The sequence below is a fragment of the Plectropomus leopardus genome, chromosome 5 (genome assembly GCF_026936395.1).
Source record: "Plectropomus leopardus strain MGB_pleo_1.0 chromosome 5, ASM2693639v1, whole genome shotgun sequence".
NCBI lineage: Eukaryota > Metazoa > Chordata > Actinopteri > Perciformes > Serranidae > Plectropomus > Plectropomus leopardus.
The window spans coordinates 33182306-33205189 of NC_142180.1; the positions used below are offsets into that span (position 1 = coordinate 33182306).

The window sequence follows — 22884 nt, forward strand, 5'->3', positions numbered from 1 at the left end:
AAGTTTTGTGATTTAACAAGTTAAACAGGTTGAGAATCATTTATATTTCACTCTGACATGAAGTGAGCAAAAGCATTCAGTAGCAAAACATGGAAGTAAATTTGGGAATGAAGAGGTATTATCAACAAGTCTGAAGTTTCAAAAGTATAAATTCTCACTCTGTAGAGAAAGGCCTACTGTGAGAGATTAGACTTGACATTATTAGATTATTAATGCAGATTTATCGGTGCACGTAAAGCATATATTAGAGCTGGTTTTAGTCATTCTAGCCAACTGGTTTAGTCCAGTGGTCCCCAGCATAGGGTCTACAACACATAGACACTGCTGTCTTGTTGGGGGTCAAAAGTCAGTCATGTTATAGGAACAACTGGTTTAATCTTTGACAATACATAATATTTAACAGTTTTTCTGTGTAGAATCTCACACTATAAATTAACTACAGATGTCAGATAAATGTACTGCAGTAAAAAATATTATATTTTCCCTTTTAAATGTAGTGAGTATATGGTAGAAGTATAAGGAAATCCCCAATCCTCTGACTAAGGCTTTCTGGCTGTCCCAAAATCTCAGAAAAAAAAACTTAGTGTGATCATGGTTTTGCAGTTGCAGCCCCCACTTCCTGAGAATTGTCCCTTAGCTGTAAAAACACTGAGTCACTGGATATTTTAGAAGCTGTTGAAAACTTATTTGTTTCGTAAGCACTTTACTTGTTTCGTAAGCACTTTGTTTTATAACATATACCTGCAGTTTTAATGCATTTTTATTATTCTCTGTATGGTTTTGATTTCTTTAATATTCTGTTTCTCAGTGACATTGTAGTACCATGGCATGTTGTAAGTACCTCGACATCGAACTTCAGCAAAATACTTGAACAAATGTACTTAGTTACATTCCACCATTGATCTGCACTAATTTGTTAAAGTGCTAAATCCTAAATGTGCTTTTTTGGCATATGTTTATAACTTTATCTCTGTCGGGACTAATATAAAACATTGCATTGTAACCGACTTTAATCAGTCTCCTGTTTTTATTGATTATGTTTTGTGTTTTCTTCAAAATACATGCGGAAGCAGCAGCCATGTTGTGTCCAAACAGAATGGGTCTTTATTCAGGAAGTGAAAGAAAAAAAAGATTGTAATCAACACCCCATTTAAATACAAAACCAACAAAAATAAAAATAAACATGATATTCATTTTGCATATCAAAGAACCATTCAGTAATAATTACAATCCAAACACCCCATAAACCACTTTTGTGAATCTATACACAAACTCTGATTTAGAAATTAGTCACTTTAACAATAAAATTACAAATATTTAGCTTTAAAAATAATTAAACTCAAAATAATATCTTAGCAATTAGCATCTTAAATTTATATATAGTGTATTTCCACATAAAAATACAAAATAATAACAATGACATTTAAATATGAAAAATTATTCCAAGAACTCTGCTACTATTAAACGAAATAAAAACGTGGGATAAAACAAGATGAAATGAAATAGAAATATGCATGAAAAAGTCTCTCCTTTTGTTAGCAAAACACTATCCAAAATAACTACAATCATTTACATCAGTACAAAGATATCTGGATTTAAAAATAGTTGCAATGAAAAAACGGGGTTTATTTTTTTTTCTGACAGTAAAAAATGACACTGTGGATCAGAAATCTGCAAAATATGCAATGAAAAAAATAAATCTGCATTAAAAAGGTTTACACTGTAGTTCTTACTTTTATACAAACATTAGAAACAGTATTGCACGTCACAACACAGATTCGAGGTTAGTCAGCCTTTCAAAATGTGTTATATTCAAGTTTCAGAGCATCTACGAGGACAGGCAGCTGGGGCCTCGATGCAACAGGGGAGAATCTCAAGTGTCTTCCAAGAATATAATAAAACCTTCATGTTTTCCTTCCTTCAAATGAAATGTGTCATGTGTATCAAAATAAGAGTCAACTGTATATCAAAAAACTTTGATGTTGTTACTGATGACATGATTCTTTGTCTTTGAACAGAACTTTTGGACATAATTAGCACAAGGGGGGAAATAAATTGGATAATAGTCCTATTTAAATAGAAAAATACAATCAAAATCAAATAGTTTTTGTTTTTTTTGTCTACAAAAATAGTGAAATAAATATGATTTATACAAAAACAAAGACACATACAGAACAAAGTAACAGTGTTCAACATAGAAAATAGAACCTCACAAAAAACAGCACGAGTCAAGTGTTACAGGTGACGATATTCAAACATGTTCATGAGAACTAAAGCCACAGGCCGGACGACGGGAGCTCGTTCTTTAACTTCGATCACGTCAAACGCCGCTCTGACTCCCCGTCCGCACAACATCCAGACTACATTAGAATATATTAGAAAATATTGGATTCCTGCTCTACTCATACAGAACATAGATAACTTAAGACCACTGCTTCACGCTACATCTTAAATAAGTAATCATGAAAAAATAAAAATTTAATAAATCATCTGTAGAATTATAAATAGGTGGAGGTTTCAGAGGATCCACACTGAAATCACTTAAGGGGGGCGGATAAGAAATAAAACGAGCGGGGAGATAGAAAAGTAGTGCATAATATATATAAAAACACGTCGAAGGGCCAGTGATGGGTAAGTAGTTGACACAAATTAAATGACTCAACTATAAGTAAATAAAACTTGGGAGTTTCATAATGGTTTTGTAACAGTTCACACTTGACGCCTGAACACCGATACAGAGGAGCACACACCGGGGCGTGGAACACAAAAACCACGACGACACGAGAGCGACACACTTGTACAGTACCAAACGGACGGCAGGGCCACCGTCCTCACAAAAAGATTGTCCCTAAATAAGTTTTTTTTTTAGAGTATTTCAAGGGGTCATGGTGGCAACACAAACAAGGAGAGGAGAGTTTCGTCTTTAGCACGCCAAGAGACCAAGTGTCATCGTCCTCGTGGTAAAAACGCGCTGAAGAACTGCAGAGACACTTTATTTTTTCAGTAACAGAGCCAGAGCTTTCCTGGTTTTCACGGCATGAAAGCCTGACCGATTCAACCCCTCGATAAGAGAAGTGGACATGTTCTGAAGGGTCCACTTAAAATAGTTAAAGCTACAGCAGGTAACTTTAGGGAATAACTTTTGTTTAATCGGCTCAAACTGTCGTTATCTCCTGACAGTATACTTGAGGCCGATAATCCCTGACAGATCCTGTTTTTCTGGCTCCTGGTAGCAAGAAGCCACCACGCCTTAACAAAAACAATCAATCAGAGCCAGGAGGACTCTCTGAAGGCCAATACATAGTTTCTACAAGGGTCCACTTTGGTCTGTATTACATGCATGTCTTCATCCACCCATGTCCGCAAAGATCTGCAAGGATCAATGTCCGGACATCAGAGTGCAGCCCATTTTTTGTGACCATTCAGACGCTGTCAAACCAGCTGCCTCACCACGGTGAAGTTAGTTTCATGTTGGATATTTGAAAGATATTAATATACTGTCAGGATATAGCGACAGTTTCAGCAAACAGGACAAAGTTATTTTTTGTAAAAGTTACCAACTGCAGCTGTGAGTCTTCCGGGCTGATCGAGTCTTTTGTTTGGTCTACGAGGGCGACGCTGTATCAGATTGACCTTTGGAACGACACAAAGATGTGGGACAGGAAGGGTGAAGGCAAAGTCGTTTGGATGTTTAAATTCTCCTCGACATAATCTGTAGGTAACTAAACTAGAGCCTCAGTCTAGACTAAAAACAGTCACACAGCACAGGGACGACACAAACACAAACCACTGAACACCACTCTGCTTCTCGACAGGAGTTTTTTTTTTTTTTCCATACAAGCCACCGTGTCACAAAATGATGGCGTCCACTAAGTCTACAGTAGAACCAATATCACTTTTTGTATCGTTAAGTATGTAAACGGATCAAACAACAGATAAACATCAATGCATGCAAGTTTAAATATGTTTTTTTATACTTATTTAGCTTTGTCTGATTTTTTTTTCCCTCGTAGGCATCTGAAATAGATGGTCATGCTACTCACTATAGAATTTCTTGTCTTTAATTATGATTTCAGTGGTTTGTTTTTTGTTTGGTTTTTTTCTCAGTGTTTTTCCTGCATGCTATTTGTGTAGCTAAGCCTATTGTCAGAACATGCACTTTCCATGGCAATGGGGGCCATTAGTGGTTGAGTGCATACTGCATTTCATTTTACATGATTCTGCTTTATAAATGGCATTAAATATAATACCTACACATCTATTCATATATATGTATATATAGCAGCGAAGCTTCTAAAATAGCTTGTTAAGTATAAATGTTGAATACATTTAGCAGAAACCAGATTTAGTATTTTGAGGTATCACTCTACGGGTCGGTATGAGCGCAGAAACAACCCTATCGCCTTTTTGTTTTTCATAAACTCTCTAACAAGGAGAAAGAGCCCATGGCAACGTTAAAAAACAACCGTTTTGTTTCGCGGCAGAAAATGTGTCAATTTTTATGCTTCCTATCTTTTTGCTACCTTTGGTTAATGACCTGGGGCCGGCGTCGACATTTAGAGAATCAAGGATTTCCCAGAAACAAGTGTGCACTACACGCACTGTTGGGGTGGCTAGCAGCAGACAAACAGACAGACAAGCTGCCCCCATGCAAAAAACATTCCCATATCTACTTTAAATCTCACATACAAAAATAATAATAATAAAAAAACCTACAAAAATCAATCTCTTTTTTTTAAATCTCCTCTTAGAAAAGATGAAAGTACCACAAAAGAGTTGTAGAGTTGTCAGCCTGAGATGTGAGGGGGGTTTTGGTGAAAAACTGAGGCTTGTGGTGTTTGGCTGCTACAAAAGATATATAGATATATATAGTATATACTGTATAGTGTTACATACTCGATTATACTGATAGCTTAGGAGAGCAGGAGAGGCAGAGCGATGCTCTTTTTCCTGTTAGCCAGTGTTTCATTCCCCTCCCCTCTGACTGTGTCGCCTCGGCTGCGGTCGCACCTCTAGTTCCAGCGGAAGTGAATCTGACGCGGGCGGTCGGCTCCCTCTTTGACCAGCGGCTTGTGAAACTCTCGTCCGGCGCGGGAGTGGATGTTGGCCCAGCAGAACTCGCAGTAGTACTGCAGACAGGTGACGTTTGCACAGAAGAAGGGGGCGAATTTCCCTCCGCAGCGTGCACCCTGACACTCATCACAAAGCTGATCATCCAGGACGTAGGGCTTCACCTCCACCTGCACACACACACACACACACACACACACACACACACACACACACACACACACATTTAACCCTATGACACCTGGATCGACATCTGTTTTCTTTGGCTGCGTTCAGATGCCTTTCACAAGCATTTAAAACTGAAACTTGAGCAAATTGATTTGATTTCTTTCAAAAACATGGTGGAAAAAGGGAATCAGCAACTTGGAAATGTCCTGAATAATTAGCTAAATCTGACCTGAAAATTAGCTTTAAAAAAAGCCAGAGAGAGACAGAATTGTTATCAAATAACTAGGGGAAAATATTGTGATAACTACATCTATAGATAACTACATTTATAGATATATATTCAAAATTAGGTTACAGAAAAAGAATATCATTATATTTCTATCTATGATTTTTATTTTATCACTTTTCAGGTCATTTCCTGTTTTTATTTTTCATTTTTTGTGCTAATTTCAGGTCATTTTCTTATAATGTTTTACTAATTTCTCACTAATTTTTGGGTCATTTCTTGCTGAGTTGCTCATTGCCTTCTTTTAGTGTTTTTAGAATAAATCAAGCTAACTTGCTCAGGTTTTAAAAGGTTAAGGAAGACATGAAAGTGCATTAAAAACATACAGTGACAGATAAGTGTGGGTTCATAAAAGGACAGGGCAAACAGCAGCAGAGACTGAGGAAGCTAATTCAATCAGCACTAATAAGCTTTCCGTCACTATGGCAACAAGCTGCTTGTCACATAAACACACACCTGCATTCACACATTGTGTGAATGACACATCCGAATAACGCCTGAATCATATGCACTTTCTGAAAAATAAGAAAAGTGTTAATGAAGGGGAGGCTGTACCCGCTTGTCAATGTCTCCGTGCTGCAGCTGCACGAATCTTGCGCTGATGGCAGCGATGTAACTCTGCTGATTGGAGAAGGCCACACGCCCCGCACCCTTCGGGTACTTCAGCTCCGGATCGGTGTCGATGCCCGCGTAGCACACTCCGCCATACAGACGATCCATAATCATGGCCAGCTCGACTAGTCAGAGAGAAGCGCAAAGCTGTCAGACTCTTGTTGTGGACGGGATTTCACGTCACACTCGTAAAACACACAGCTGATGGTTTATTCACACATGCACACGTCTATCAGGGCTGCACAAGTCTAGAATAGACTAGAAAAGTGATAGAAAATTGGTTGAAGAAAAAACAAAATGTGTGTAATTACTTGCTCTCAGGGGGCGAGGGACGCCTCCCACAAAGATGGTCTTGCGGGGATCGAGGGGCTGAGATCCGTCCATCACAAAATCACTGTCGCTCAGGTTCCAGGGTCGAATTTGCACCTGGGGTCAAGATCAAATTTAACTTTAAATCCACTCTTTCTATACTACTAATAATAATAATAATAATCTTTATTTATAGAGCACTTTTCAAAGAAGGAATTCAGCTCAAAGTGCTTCACAATAAAAAAATGCAACACAAAAAACAAGACATGAAATAATGATAAGATTCAAAAGTCAAAGTAAAAAGTAAAGAGACCAGTAAGAACAGTAGAAATACGAGAACTGATATAAAATAATATTTAAAAGAATTTCATTAATTAAAAGCCAGACTAAATATAAGTTTTTTCAGCTGTCGTTTAAAAATGTTCACAGAGCCCACTTCTTTTATAGCTTTTGGAAGGGTATCCCACAATTTTGGAGCATAATTAACAAAAGCTGTACTTCCTGTTTTCTTGCTTATAATTGTGTGTATTTAAAAACCCAGCAGCAGAAGATCGAAGGATTATAGAACGACAGAAAGTCTGTCATGTAGGCAGCTCCCAAACCTTTAACAGCTTTAAAAACAGGTAAAAAAAAAAAGCACCTTAAAATCTATTCTAAAAGCCATACAGGAAAATATTAAATGTCAGCTCTGTGTTTGTTCAGTTTGCTGTTGGACTCACAGGTTTGTCCTTGATGGTGGGGCTGGAGACACACAGGTAGAGCTTCCCGTCCTCCTCCATGCAGGCTTCAATCAGAGCCTGCACCGAGCTCTCCTCCTGGAACAGCAGGAATGCGTATCCTAGAAAACACACACGTTCACAGCCTCAGTGTGCGCGTTCAACACAAAGAAATAAAGACTGTACCCAAAATCCCATACTGACATATCATGTCATTCACCAAAACTATATGTGAGACTTTTTTTTTGTATATCTGAAACCTTTGTATAAAACTAATAGTTCGTGTATTGCATGCTTTCATCTGTACCTTTAGGTGGAAAGTAGGATTTGCTCTCTGCTTTGTGAGGCCAGTCCACCACCAGGTGACCAAAGCGACGGAAGCTTGAGGTTATTTCATCTGAGAGAAAACAAAAAACAAAAAAAAATCCAGGTCAAGATAAATAAATATGGTTTCCAAATAGAAGAGGGTGAAGAGGCTGTGTTATCCTCACCTTCATCTATGTCGGGGGGCAAACCTCCCACGAACACCTTGCGGGAGAAGCGCTCGATGCGTTCCCCGTTTTGGTGGGGGTAACAGTTGGGGGAGCCGAGGACTCCTGGGACACCCTGGTTGCCGTGGCCGTCATCGAGGAGATTGTCATCGATAGGGAAGAGAGAGGAGCGGCCTGGTGGAGAAAACAAAGCAGTTAATGCTCCAGCACATGTAAAGCATTCACACAAACACACACAAGCAGAGACACAAATCACAAACGTGTAGCTAAACTATCTGCCTCATTTTTATGAAGTCTGTTTAAGATCCAGAGGAGAGGCTGTCTATGGAATCATGTTTGTGTTTTTATTGCAGTTTTACGCTGAGTGGTCAGGAGACAAAACACCACTTCAGAGTATTACATAAAATTAGTTTTTGTTTGTTTTTTTGTTACATATCTGAGACAGAGAAATCATGTGTGCTGCACCCTGAGCTGTGGCAGATGAAGCAGGCGCAGAGAGGCAGGCTGTGTGGCAACAAGCTGTTAACATCGCTCAGCAGTATGAAGCCCCAAAGTGTTCCAGAAAATAAATATTTAAATAATTGATTATATTCATGTGAATGAATTGTATAGAATTATTATTAAAAAAAATATGAGAAATATTTTAAGAAATTTAAAGACAAAAATAAAGAATCATACTGTATTTACAGTTTCTTTAAAATAAAAAAATATTTTTCCCCAAATTGTATTTATTTATTTATTTTCATTTTTTTGCAAATTTTCAACAGGCTTATTTGCATATATAGAGAGAGAGATAAATAAAATATATATACTGTATATTACATAATTTATTCATAAGATTATCTATTCCTATTGTCTCCATTTATTATACATTGATGTAATATATATTGTAATACTGCAGACTTTGGGGTTCCATAGAGCAGAGGCACAATTGATAAACATGACCAAACCTGAAGCCCTTTACATTTTGCACGTCTGGATAATAAAACAATACAATTATTGATTATTCTTTTTTGTATTTTTTGACAGCCAACAATAATTTGTTTGGCAAAACTTAAACTTATAATTGTATAATAATGCTACAAAAAAAATAAACAACAACGTTTTTCTAAAAAAAAGATTTAAGGCCTCAGTTTGGTTTCCATTTAAGCAATAAAGCATGCCACAAGAGAGAAAAAGCCACAAGGAAAAAGACGTGTTGTAGAAAGCTCAGTTTACCTCGACGTCTCCCATAGCTCCTGGCTGCATGTAGAAGAGTACAGAGTACAAGTTTCAGCTGTGCACACATTCTCAAATAAGTGCATGTATCTTTTTAAAGTTATCTCATGACCTCTTTATATCATTTCAGTTAAATAAACTGTCAGTCAAAGAAAAGTGCACCAAACTGACTTGTTAATACTTTAAACAGCTGAGCTTACATCCCTCAGAGACCCAGAACAAGATTTATATTTTTCCAGCTAAAAAAAATCACTTTACTGTTCTAAAATCTCATTTAACTGCTCCATAGACACTCAGCTTTCCCTTTTCCATAAAATGTGCCAGCTCTGTTGGAAGTTGTTTGGAAAACCAGAAACATAAACTTGTCAGGGTCCAACTCCACATTTGTTACATCACTGAAAAGCCCTGAGTGTCCTCTGTCAGGGACAACAAGGCTCATCTTAGCAACATGCTCGGCCTCAGAGACGTGAGCCAAAAAAGCTGAAGATGAAGTAGCTCATTTCTGGGTCTCAGGAGGAAACAGTATACAATACCAGAGACAATAAAAAGCACGCTCAATTATTTGGAAATTCTCTCTGACCCAGATTTGTGTCCTGTTGAGACTGTTATAAAACTAGAAATTATTTTTGACATCAACATGACGCGTGTCCACATGTGAGACATAAAAAAGAGTCTGCCGATCCTCATTTACTCTAAGTGGCAATGAAAATTTACATCTTAATAAACGGGTGTAACAGTTTTGTTTGTGGTGCGTTCAAAGGCCTGAGGTGACTTTGTATAACAATGGAAACACTCCTTATCTTGTGAGCGCCATCGGAAAGCATTAGTATGGCAGATCTTGAGTTTGAGTTAATAAAAAGCACAAAGTCACTAGCAGAAAAAAGAGTTTGAAAATGCAACAGTTATGGTATATTATAAAACATAAAATGCATTGATAGCTCCCAGAGTTGCACCACAGAAACACTTTGATAACAAATGGCACTTTCTGTAAATATACTGTAAGGATTTGTTGAAAAATAGAAGGAAAAAAAAAGAAATACTAGTAGATATTCTCTTTTATACACCAGATCGACAACATGTCACCTAGTGTTACCCTATAATACCACTGTGAGTCTGGTGAGGGAGTCTAATGAGGCTTTAAGGCCCAGACACACCAAACTGGCATCAGAGAACTAGTGGTGACGAAGGCCGACTGCTGCGTCGCCTCACGTCGGCCTTTAAGTTGCACCTGAATACACCACAAATACATCTGCAAATTAGCGTGTGCATTCTGCACCTGTGAGAGGAAATAACTCTCCATACCAGCAGGAGATCGTAAACTACTCATCATTCAAAACATGAAACCCAAAGATCGATATCACGGATTCACTAGTTAGACAGGGCGACTAGTGCCAACAGTGCAGGACACACCACCAAAACTATGGCGACAGAGGCTCACAGACGGCCTCACACCGGATCCACACAACACACAGAAGCGCCCTGATGTGTTAATCGCCCGTCAGCAGTCGCTGACAGTCGTTGGCTGTTCACACCAGGCGCGCATATCTCTGTACTGGTCAGCAGTGATTCTCCTTCTCTGCTTCTTTCTAAATAGCTCAGTTTTTAATGAGTTTTTAACTTATTAGCACATGGTAAATATCCTTTGTTCTCTTAAAATCAGGTTGTGTTGTTAATGTGCACATTGGCTAACTATAGTCTTGAATTCGTCCTGTCAGTCTTCCGGTTTCGATTTTTGAATGACAAATAAAGACTACCACCGCCTGCCGGTGTGGAGAGTTTTTTACACTTGTGCAGGCACAGATTATTTTTGCTAATTGGCCATTGGCTGTAGCATTTGTGGTGTGTTGAGAGCAACTTTTTGACCAAGACACATATGACGTGAAGCATCGGAAGTCAGCATTTGTTGCCATTTGTTCTTTAATGTCAGTTTGGTTAGTCTGGAGCTTAATGAGGCTTAATAGTAACAGTGGAAGCATTATGAGTGATGGAGACACAAGATGTGTTTCCATCCAGCTGTTTGAAAATGCAGCTGGATTGAAATGAGAAATTGTAAAACACAAAATATTACTCTTGGATGAAGTGAAAAAGTTGGTGTATGAATATGCATATATGTGTATGTGCAAAATGCAACAAAGAGCGATGGACACAGATTTGAGGAATAAACCACGAGGCATGCGATTCTAACATCCACTGCAGCTGCTGCATAATTTGCTGTTTCTTTTGCCAATTTTCTGTAAATTTGCTCTTTTTTGGAAGGAAACCTGACAACAGAGGTAGATGGTGCTAAAAGATAATTACCATTGAGCATGAGTAGGCCATCAGCCCCGGGGTTAGGGCATCCCACACGGCCTGACATGAGAAACAGAAATACACACACACACACACACACACACACACACACACACAAAAATAGGGATGAGACACAGAGCAGATGGAGAGGACAGGGCGGGGCCAAGATGTGTACATGGGAGCAAGAACACACACACACACACACACACACACACACACACGCACACGCACATAGAGCCTCCCTGTAAATGTGTTACAACAGCCTTCTCACATGTCTACAGCGAGCACTGCAGTCAGCGAAGTGAACAAAGCTCTTTTTATCCCCAAATTTACTTTGAGCTGAAAATATGAGAAAACAGGCAGAATGAAACACTTTGTTTTTTTATCAACACTAAAACACTTTGATAGGTGTCTACGGACGAAACGGATCATTTCTTTCTCAGTTTTGAAATGGAAAGAATGGAAATCGATTCAGGTTGTCAGTGAAATATCAGCCGGCCTGCAGTGTGTAATAGTGTAATATTCAGTTACATTTTTGTCAGATTGTAATTCTTGCATCTGACTATTTTTGTTTGTGATACTGTATAATAATAGACTGAATGATTGAATGTTTTGTTCTGCATCAATTTAAGTAATTTTTTGACGTGCCTGTTTGATGTGATCTCACAGAAATCTGTGAAATGAACAAACGTTTGTAGTTGGGTTGAGGCACCAGAACTACTCGGTTAGGCTTTAAAAAGATAGTGTTTTTGGTTAAATTAACGTAAAAATAAAGCTTGTTATGTTTGCGGCATAAGTATGTCGTGAAGTAAAAGATGTGAACGTTGACTTTAGTTTCACACGGGACACAAACAGTGGGATGGCATAAGATTTTGGTTGTGGAAAATCGGTATATACTGTGAGTGTTTAGCCATTTATCCCGCTGTCAGGGTGTAAAGCTGCCCATTTTGATGTGACCACTGGGTGGCACCAAAATCAGAAACGTTAAAATTCAACATAGCAGCTATAAATATCACCTGTAAATGCTACAATCTATTAAAAACTTTCTATCTATTTTGAAGATCTTTCATTTGGGGGCTGCTGGTCAGAGTACTGTACACTGTTTTGTTAGCTGTGGCAATGCTATAAATGGCAGAGCCCACCCTCCCTCCCATCTCCTCTCTTGGCTGTCATACACAGTGTGTGAAAGTGTGATCACGTCTAAAATTAGTCCAGATCCCCCTCTCTCTGCTGTGCACACTGGCCCATGTCCTCTCCATCTGCTGCGGCAGGAAAAACAAGAAACTTGCCTGAGAGAGGAGGGCACAGGTCGAGTCTGGGTCTACAAATAACCAAAACCTGCGCAAGAATTGTGTTGCATATGCCAACACATAACAACCGCATGCGTGTTTGTTGATATTTCTGGGTCATATTTTTGAAGTGAAAGTGTAGCCGGCCTGTGAGGCTGTAAATGAGCTACAAGCAGCCGTCTGCAGGAGAGGAGGGTGAGAGCGGTGCGGTTATTTGACACTGCTCCTCTGATGTCCAGCAGCTGAGCCCAGGAGGCCGAGGCAGTGTCACACTACAGCACACTCTCCGCTTGCTACTGCCAAAACATGAGGAGCAATTCAAAAGAAATCCATGATAATTTATACATCTTTTAGTTTAAAAAACGCAAGTGATGTGTGATATGCACTGAAAACATCTGTTACAAAATGGAACAGCAAAGAAAAGCACCATCACATCTCTCCTCCGCTCCTTACTCAGCTCAGGTCAGGTTAAGCAGCGACAGGATCAGAGCTGGAAGGTCATGTAAATGTGCAGCTGGTGGCAGAAGTATTAAGCTCTCAGCAGGGACAAAATAAGCTGGTGTGCAGAAAAACAACATAGGGAGCAACGGGCCTGTCACTTCCCTGCACCGAGTCACTCCGCGCGGCGTCAGGCCTCCTCACCGAACACGATCACCTCCGCACCCCCCAGACGCAGACGGAAAGGGAAAGGCAATCTTACCTTTCATCGGATCGTGCTCGGCTCGCATGATGTCGATCAGAGAGCTCTCCAGGGAGTGCATGTTCAGACTGTCGTACATTCTGGTGCGGTCCTAAAAAACAGAGATGTGATGTGTTTAATGCCACACAGTCAGAGGTGACACGTCACGATGCGAGTCCTCACGTTTCTAACACACTTTTGTGATTTGGCTTATGAACAATAACGCCTCTGAAGTGTTGGTATTTGGCTTAAAATGTAAGAGATTTAAGAGAGTGAGTAGCTCACGCTTGGATTAACATTCCTTCCGTATTTATTCACTTCAGGGGTCTGAAGGTATATTATGAGCGGCCTATAGGACGGAGTCCCCGGTAGGATCTCTGGACTTGTTCCCAGAGACACTCAGAGAGAGAATGGAAACCAAAACCAGGAGTGGCATTTAGCTGCAGAGCTGAGAGGGAGGTTATGAGCTCATCAGCAGGCCGGTGAGACCGTTCTCCTTAATGATGAACTATGATGAACTCATATGGTAATATACTGGTGACTAGCATACTGCTGTGCGCCTATCCTGCTTCACCACACCTAACATAGCGCAGGGTAAAGGTCATTTCTTCAAACTTTGACAGTGATGCATTGTAGGTTGCCTCATGTGCCTTTTAAGTACTTTTCCAGAACAACAGTGATAGTTATTAACCCTTAGAGGCTGTTTTGTGCATTTTACAAGCTTTTCATTCTTCATTTTTTGATAATTTTGGATGTGTTCATGCATATGGCATACATTTTGGCAAGATTGTGTATTTTTGCTTAATATAGGAATTTCCAGCTAAGCTCCAACAATAATCTAAAATTACACTGTGTAAACAAAATTTGTTGCGTTCCTACTATTAAAAAACATTCAAACTGCAATGTTTGATCCCACAGCCATCAAAACCTTAAAAAATACATTATTATTTATGGGTTTTATTCTAGGCTTTTGTCTTTTTGTCTTTGACATTTGACATATCCTCGGCTGTGATAATAAAAAAAAATCATGTGGTATATTGCCAAAAAAAAACATTTTTTTTAAATTTAAGAACACAGTGGCATCATGACAAAAACCTGCCATTTAAGGGGTTAAATTCTGAAAATAAATGAATATTTGGTGTTTATGATTAGATTTACAACAGATTCAAGTGACATTACTTGAAGCAATTGATCAGACTACAACAAGATTCTTTATACAATGTTTTCCACGTACGCAGCATTACTCCAAAAACATCTGTGACAGACTTATGTGACAACGTTAGTAAGACTATTAGTAAGACCAAAATGTGTGTCCACAAAAAGACTTTACTTGTTTGCCACAAAGGGACGATAAAACACACAGCTGAGGGAGTCATGATGCTCGGTGGATATTCTTTTTAGCTAGAATAAAGTGTGTCAGGGAGATGGTATGCATTATAATCAGTAACCAAGTAACCAGCTTTCCTACAACCACAACACTCGCTGAGTCTCTCTCCTCTTTTTCTCGGTCAACCTCTGACCGATGGCTAAAACATGACACAGCAGAGATGTGTCACTGACTGCCAAACATTAAACAGAGAGGAAGGAAGGAAAAGACTTGGAATCTGAAAAATTCTGGGTCCGGCACTGTTTATGGAAATTAACAATCCACGGAGTCGGGCCTGTTTCCTGGAATAGGAAGCGCAGCACTTCTTGGCACTGATATCACTAATAAATTGAGCTCATAGCAACGGTAATACCATTTGGTGACAGCATTATTTAGGTGATATCATTATTCTAGTCTGAGTGAGTCACTGTAATGAATATCTTTTCTTTTAGCAGTTGTTAAAATGGGCCTCTATCCTTACACTGAATGTATAAATCTAATATAAGCGGACACTGTGTCTGCATACATTTAATTTATTAACAAAGTTTGCCGTTTCATGGCTTTTACTAAGCATTAAATATGTGTCCTCGAGTAAAAACACTTCACGATTAGCTGTACTCTGTGACACAATCTCTTTTCAAGAAGTAAAAAAACTGCTCAGTACAATAATATACGATCAGTTCTTAGCAGTGAAAGCCTTTTACATAAAGCTTCACCAGCCTGTGACTGACTGACTGTTTTTACACAAGAATTAAAACCTCATTTTGAGCTTATTACTCACACTGTGAAAAAAATAAATAAATAGTCACAGAAATAATAAACTACAAATAAATTAAACAAAGACAGTGACACTGTGGGCTTTCAGGAAGTAATGTTGCATTGATTTAAAGACAGTAGTCCACTTAGTTTAGTGTTAAACTCTTAAAATACTGGTCCTGACTTAAATATTTGGAATTTCTACAAGAAGTTTATTAACCGTTAGGAACAGTTTGGCGTATTTTACGCTGTTTTCATTAGTAATTTTTTGGATCATTTTGGATGTGTACATGCATATGACAAACATTTTGACAGAATTGTGTATTTTGTTTAACCTTACAATTTCCAGTTCAGTTCCTACAATAAATCTAAAATACACAGTGTTAACAAAGCTGATACATTCATATTGTAAAGTGCAAAAAAATGTGCCACTTAAACCCATTCAAACTGCAGTTTTTGATCCCACAGCCATAAAAGCCTAAAACATGCCTTGTATTATTTCTGGGTGTCATTCTGGGCTTTTGCTTGGAATTTGTAATTTTTACTATTTTCCTCCTGATGTCATTTTCACATTATTTGGCATATGGCAAAAAAAACCAAACATGCTATTTCCACCAGGTGCACTGTCACAATCAATGTTTGACATATCCCAGACTGTGATCATCAAAGAAAAATCTACTTTGCTTGTAATATATTGAAAACAATTCATGTTTGTGTTTTTTTTTCATCAAAAATATAGTGCCATCATGACATAAAACCTGGCATAAGAAGGGTTAAAATCCTTTAAATGAATGAATATTTGATATTTATGATTAGGATTAATGTTGATTAAAAAATGAACTCACTGAAAGTAGAAAATCATATAAATACATAATATTTTTATAGCCTGGTTATATTAAAGCAGGCCCTGATGGTCGGTGCATGTGGCTGACAGACTTCAACCAACGTGGTACATCTAACATGGAATAAGAGTAACTTCTGTTTGCTTCATGAATGCACAGAAATAGATTTAACAGTCTTGCCACCTGAAAAAGATCTCACCTACAAGATGCTTGTTTCCTGAAATGAAATCAGCCCAGCCCCCACTTTGTGACACCTTTGGTGAAACCTGCAGAGCAAATCAATCCCAACTCCTCCCATGTGATTGAAATGCAAACCATACTGCTCCTTTTATGGTAATTAGCATCTACACACCACTACGTGTGTGTGAAAAACCTCTTTCTCTCAGTTTCTCTGCTGATAAAAAGAACTCTAATTCCTAATTCTTTAATATAAAGTTTGCTTTGATATCGCTCTGCGCGCAAAATGCTTTTCAAAATCAAGCTTTTTTTTTAAAAATATTGTACATTCATATTATTTTCTACTCTCACTGAATTAATTTTCTTAACTAACATCAGTTCTAATCAGGAATATCAAATATTCGTTAATTTTCAGAATTTTAACTCTTTAAATGCCATTTTTCTTTTTTATGATGCCACTATCTTTTAGATGAAAAAACCCACAAAGAATGAATTATTTTCAATATACTACATGCGAAGTATATATTTTTAATTATCACAGTCTGGAATATGTCAATGATTTGCAGCAACATTGATTGTGACAGTGTGGCTGGTGGAAATAGCATGTACTTTCACAATATGCCAAATATGGTAAAAATGACATCAGGTAGAAAACAGTAAAAATTACAAATTCCAGGGCAAAAGCTCAATATCACACCCAAAAATAATACAATGCATGATTTTTTTATGCTATGATGGCTGTGGGATCAAAAGTTGCAGTTTGAATGGGTTTCAATGGCACATTTTTTGCTCTATGCTGCTATGAATGTAACAATTTTGTTTACACAGTGTATTTCAGACTTATTGTAAGAGCTGAGCTGGAAGTTCGAAGATTTAACAAAAATGCATAATCTTGCCAAAATGTATGCCTTAAGCATCAACACAGCCAAAATTATTTAAAAAATGAAGAATTATAAGTGTGTAAAATGCGCCAAACAGTCCCTAAGAGTTACGTTTGTTTAAAAACACACATCCTCATCATTCTCTTTGTCCAATCTATAATTCAAATGATTTAGTTTGCTGCTGTTACGAGATCTTTCCCACCTTTAAACCACTGATTCTCACACAAATAAAACCCATTCACAAACAAATTATCCCCCCAAAACCACCAACACATATCCCAAAACACATACCTGCAGGGGCAACAAGGTGTTGCTGTTGCTGTCTGTGCGAAACATGTTCTCCTCTATCCAGGATTTAGGCCCCAGTGATCCGCCTGAGCGTGGGAACTTGGGAGGAGCGATGATGTTGCTGGAGAACGGCTTCTTCAGGGGCGAGACGTGACTGACTGAGCCAGGTACGCCCATGCCACTCCCTCTGCGGTGGTCCCGGCCCCAGGACATCCCCCCGGAGCCCCAGCCGTTCCCCTGGTGACTGCCCCAGGGAGACTGCTTCACCATGGGCTGCACACACAGGAAGAGGAGAGGTGGAAAGTTAAAAAGGTCATGTGCATCCTTTTATGCATTATTTCCATTTCATAATATCCTGTCTTTCTATCCTTTCTTTCCTCTCTGTCAGCCACAGCTTGATCTGCTCCTGTAACGGGTGGGTAGATAAGAAGATTTAAGGCTTTAAGACTAATACTAAGTATCCCGTGCGCTGCGACACCACCAGCGTAACACACTCTCTCTCTACCTGGACCTTGTGTCAACTCTTAAGTATATCATACATCGAATCGCATCGAGCTTAATCTGGCATGCTTTCACGTGAAAATCCTGCTGCTCAGAGGACAATCAACTTTCTGTTTCTCACACACTCAAAACATGATGTGATCTAAATTCCTTTTCTCTTTGTGTCAACTGCAAACAGCCACGGGAGGTCAGATAGTGATATGCTTGATGAATAGTTTTTATTATCTAAAAAAAACAAGGGAATGTAGTGCTGTTAAGGAAATTTAAACTCCAAAAGAGGCTGGATTTTGGATTAAAAGAGGGTTTTATTAATTAATTAATAAATAAGGTTTTCTCTGCTCAATGCTAAATTCCATTAATTGCATGCATCAGTGTTATGTGGAATTATTTTCATATTTGTTCATTAATGTTATGTGAAATTGTCATTTTTTTATTGTTATATGTGCAGTATATCCACGCCCAGGGACAACACATGAAAATTAGCATTGTGCTGTATAGAGTGAAAAACATATATTGAACACTGTTTGTGTTAAAGGAGCAGTGTGTAAGATTTAGTGACATCTAGTGGCTTGGACTCAAGATTTCAACCAGCTGAAACTTTTCATGATAAGATTTCTTTCAGTGGTCACTGTCCAAGAGGTGTTTACTTTAAACCGAATTATCCAGAGAGGTCTCTTTCTCTCCAAAACAAATGGACCCGCTGATGAAAACCAGTAAAAACATTGAATAAAGCAGTTTCACGCTACAAATCAGTGTTTCTCTTGGAGCGAGGCCGTTAGCCTAGCTCCTGCTAATGTGTGTTCACATTTTTTCACTTTTAACTTAAAATCCAGATGTTCACAAGGTTTTTACTGGGAGCTGAATTATCTGCAGAGGTCTCTTCATCTCCAAAACAAACTGACCCTGTGATTTAAACCAGTAAAAGCTCTGAATAAAGCAGTTTCACGCGAAAAAAAAAAAGTTTTTCTGACACTGTTCATAAAGGAGGAGCTTCTAACTACAGTGGCTGATGGAAAAAAACAGATATCCCCATCCAGAGCCAGTATTGGGTTTGTCCTTTCTGGGCTACTGTAGAATCATGGCGGTGCAACATGGCGGACTCCAGAGATGAGGACACGATATAAGCGGCTCATTTTAAGGTAACAAAAGCACAACAATTCTTACTTTTAGGTGATTATACCCTCAATAAAACATACTTAGTATATAAAATTCTAATTCTGGCAATATATTCACCTAAATCCTACACACTGGACCTTTAATGTGTTGATTCATTGATTGTGGATGTGATGCTTGGACCAACAGTGTGGATTGTCTTTGTCTTTTAAAAATTATACTTACAAAGCACTTGTAATCAAAGTCAAAAGCAAAAGCATGGATGCACTTTACAGAACACACACACAACGTACAAATCACATGAGAAACCTGAGGCCAAAGGCTGCAAAAAAACACATAAGCCCCCAAAACACGAAGACCACTGCATAATCTATTGCTTGTCTTTCATCAGGGTCCCCTAACTGTCTGTAAACACAACACACAAACACACACCTCTGAGATACTAGACGCCTTCATTTCACCCAAATAAGCCTCCATTTAGGACACCAAACCCTGCAAGCCTTTGTATTCCCACTGACTGAACCACAAGACAGGGATGGTCCGCTGCCATGTGACTGCATCCCACTGCCAGCTTCCACAGAGAACAACAGTGAGATTCAGTGATGCTCCCTTGTTCCCCTCTTCGCCCCTCCCTTCCTGTGCCTCCAGAGTAGTGACTCCAGCCCTCGCCGAGGACATGACAAATGCATTATGAGTAAAAAAAAGACTTCTTGTACTTCAAAGACTGCAAGTATACGCACACAAAACTCGAAGTCTAATTCTCCAGCAGGGATATTCAACTTGCTTTGCCTGGGGGCCACTTTTATGAAATGACAGGAGGCCAGGGGCCAATCGCAACAGCTTTATACATGTTTCTAGGGCTGTGACATTTCTGGGATTTTAGGAGATTTCTCAGATTTAGGGACGTTTCTAGGATGTAAGGCGTTTCCAGGATTTTAGGACGTTTCTTGGATTTTAGGATGTTCATAGAATTTAAGGACATTTTCTAGGATTTCAGGACATTTTTAGGATTTTAGGAGATGTCTCGGATTTAGGGACATTCCAGGATTTTAGGCCATGTGTAGGATTTTAGGACATTTCTGGGATTTGAGGTCGTTTTTAGCATTTTAGGACATTAGTGGCTTAGCTGGGACCTCTGTCTGGGGGTACAGGGATCCTCCACTGACACTTTTTTGATAAACACTTTATTTTGATGCTGTGCTATGCATTTCGATACTACTAAAAATACCATTTCCAGTGTGAATCGGTTTTGAATGTGTGAATTAGAAAATGGCTGGGGGGTCACCCAGCACCCTATCAGGGCCAGATTTGGCCTGCAGGCCGTAAATTAAGTATCACAGCTCTGGTGTCACAAGATGCTCTGTAACCTGAGGACATGGTGGTGGTGTAAAATTATTGGAAACCTAACATGTTGATTGCTGTGGAGGATCTGAGGCCTAAGTTTTGTTCATCAAACTGTGAGATAAAAGAAACAGAGCTCTCCCCCACACCGTGTCACCCTCATGTGATGTGTGTCCTGCAGCAGCTCACCTGATGTTGGTTGTAGTTGTTCCTTTGCTGCAGGAAGGCGCCCTGCTGCGGATGCATCTGGGGACTGACCGGGGACCTGCGACTCTGCGCCTGCTGAGGGACGTTTATCTGGGGCGAGAAAGGACCGCTGAAGCCCTGCACATTAATCCCGGCGCACGGATTAGCCGACACTGGCGAGAAACTCTGGAAGAAGGCCGGGTTGATGGAGGAGGGGATACCTGGGTAGAAGCTGTTGTCAGAGTCCGTGCTGGGCATCTGGTTAATGGCGTTGGCGTGGATGGGGTTGATGGGTGCGGGAGGGGGCGAGGAGCTGGTCTGCACGGACCACGGGGTGCCGAAACCCGGTATGGAGGGTGAAGACGAGCCTACGCTGGCGCTCTGCAGCTCCTGGGTGGGGAGGTTCGGGAAAGCGGCGCTGAGACCTCCGGACAACATGTTGCCGGTGCTGCTGCTGCTGCTGCCATTGCCGTTATTTATATGGTGGGCGATGGGGGAGTCCATTTGGATCTTGTTTGGGTTTACAGAAGTGGGCGACGGCGACGCAGCATCGGCTTGTTCCGCTGGAGAGCCGCAGGGGTCAGCAGCGCGGTGCTCCGGCTGCCTCTGCGGCAGGTGACTGAAGTGTCTCTGGGGTGGGGGCGACTCTGTGGGGCTAAACTCAGCGTGCTGACTGAACTGCTGATGTATTTTTCGGCTGTGCTGAAGGTCACAGAGAGACTGCGCAGGGCAGAAATGATCTCGATGGAAATCGGGGAAAGCTATCTTCTGGTTCAGATGGTTATAATCCGGAGTGAATGCGCTCGGCTGGCTGTCGGTTTGGTTCCCGGATTTGCTGACCGAGCTGCTGCTGTCCTTCTCCTCGGTGGTTGACGGGGGGATCTGCGTGGTTGTCACCCCCACAGGCTCATCCTGCATGTTTTGCTGATGCGCAGCAGCTGACAGGAACAGCGGGGACGCGGCGGCGCTGCTGAAGGGCGAACCGGGCGCAGGAAACCGGCAGGACGCGGCGTTTTATCCGTCAGCCGGCTAAAACACACCGAATATTAGTAAATATATATCTCAACCACCGTTTCTAAGTGAGGTCTGCTTGATAGGTCTGTGAATAGGCTGCAGACTGACGGCGGAGACAGAGAGGAGGGGGTCTGGCCTACGCAAAAAGTCGGCTCCTTCTGGTGCTACTCTCGTTTTTACTCGGTGATATATATAGCTTTCTTTTATAAATCTAAAGACCGAGGTGTTTCGGCCTTGCTGTAGGCTAGCCTAGCCTGTGCGGTCCATTCCCGTCCGACCGTGGTCCCCCCTCCTCTGGTTACCGGCTGCGCTGCTGCGGCAGAGGATTAAAGATCCCCGACTGAATCTACGTCACCGCCGCATCACGCCTCGGTGCGCCCGCCTCCAGCCTCGAGCCCGAGCTGCAAAGAGGACCGCATTGTTTACGTCATTTTTTTTTCATTATTCATAAAGTGCAGAAGGCCTACACCCTCACCAAGAACCGGAAAGTGGCCTACAGTAGGACGAGTTACACCGAGGGCTTAATCACTGCGAGAAATGCCATGAATATTCCCTCTAGCGCCTCTGTTACTCATTAATGAGTTTGTATTGACCCCAAAGTGGCCTCATGATGTCATGTGCAGAGTGCCAGGCTTAAAATATGTTATAGTTTTGTCATGTTTATACGTGGATACTGTTCATTAAGTTAATGTTAAGCATTTTTTCCCCTTACTTACACTATTTTTGAATATATATTTAGGATGGCAGGCACATGTTTATTTTTTCTTTTTTTTAATTTTTGAAAACTTTCCATTCTAGTTCCATGAGTTGCATACTTCTATTTTTACGTAAGAAGCAAATGGTATAATATACATATATTATTAAATATTTCATAGATTCTGTTAAATATTGTACCATAATACACATATTTATTTATGCTTCTAAAAATTCACCATACTAGTTTCATTAGTTGCAGCATACTGCACGTATTTTTTAAATATATTTTTTAGACTCTACATATAAGGCATAGGCTATAATACATATATATTATTAAATATTTTATATACTGTTAAAAATTTAAGCATAATACACATTTTTTACTACTTCTAAAAATATCCCATATAGTTTCATAAGTTGTAGTATACTACATAAATATTTATATATATTTTTTACACTGAACGTTATAAGAATAGGCTATAATACTCATACATATTATTAAATATTATATACAGACACATATTAATATATTTCTAAAAACTTCCCATACTCGTTTTAGAAGTTATATTTATATTGTAGCATAATGCACATTTTTT

At 39.7% G+C, this 22884-nt stretch overlaps 1 protein-coding gene across 4 annotated transcripts; it reads right to left on the reverse strand.

Annotated features, from left to right (window-relative positions):
• Nucleotides 1-1079: 1079 nt before the first annotated feature.
• On the reverse strand, nt 1080-22316 carry cpeb2 (cytoplasmic polyadenylation element binding protein 2). Of its 4 annotated transcripts, XM_042483558.2 has the most exons (11): nt 20582-22316; nt 17441-17710; nt 13149-13239; nt 11169-11219; nt 8871-8894; nt 7653-7826; nt 7469-7558; nt 7165-7283; nt 6448-6562; nt 6080-6261; nt 1080-5240 (listed from the first exon to the last, which is right to left on the reverse strand). In XM_042483558.2, exons 1-11 carry the CDS (start codon nt 21494-21496, stop codon nt 5013-5015), a joined length of 2259 nt encoding a protein of 752 aa, XP_042339492.1. In that variant the 5' UTR covers nt 21497-22316; the 3' UTR covers nt 1080-5012. The 4 variants fall into 4 exon arrangements, with proteins under 4 accessions (XP_042339492.1, XP_042339497.1, XP_042339503.1 ...); XM_042483563.2 differs by lacking the exon at nt 8871-8894; XM_042483569.2 differs by lacking the exon at nt 11169-11219 and having other exon boundaries at nt 20582-22314.
• Nucleotides 22317-22884: the final 568 nt, after the last annotated feature.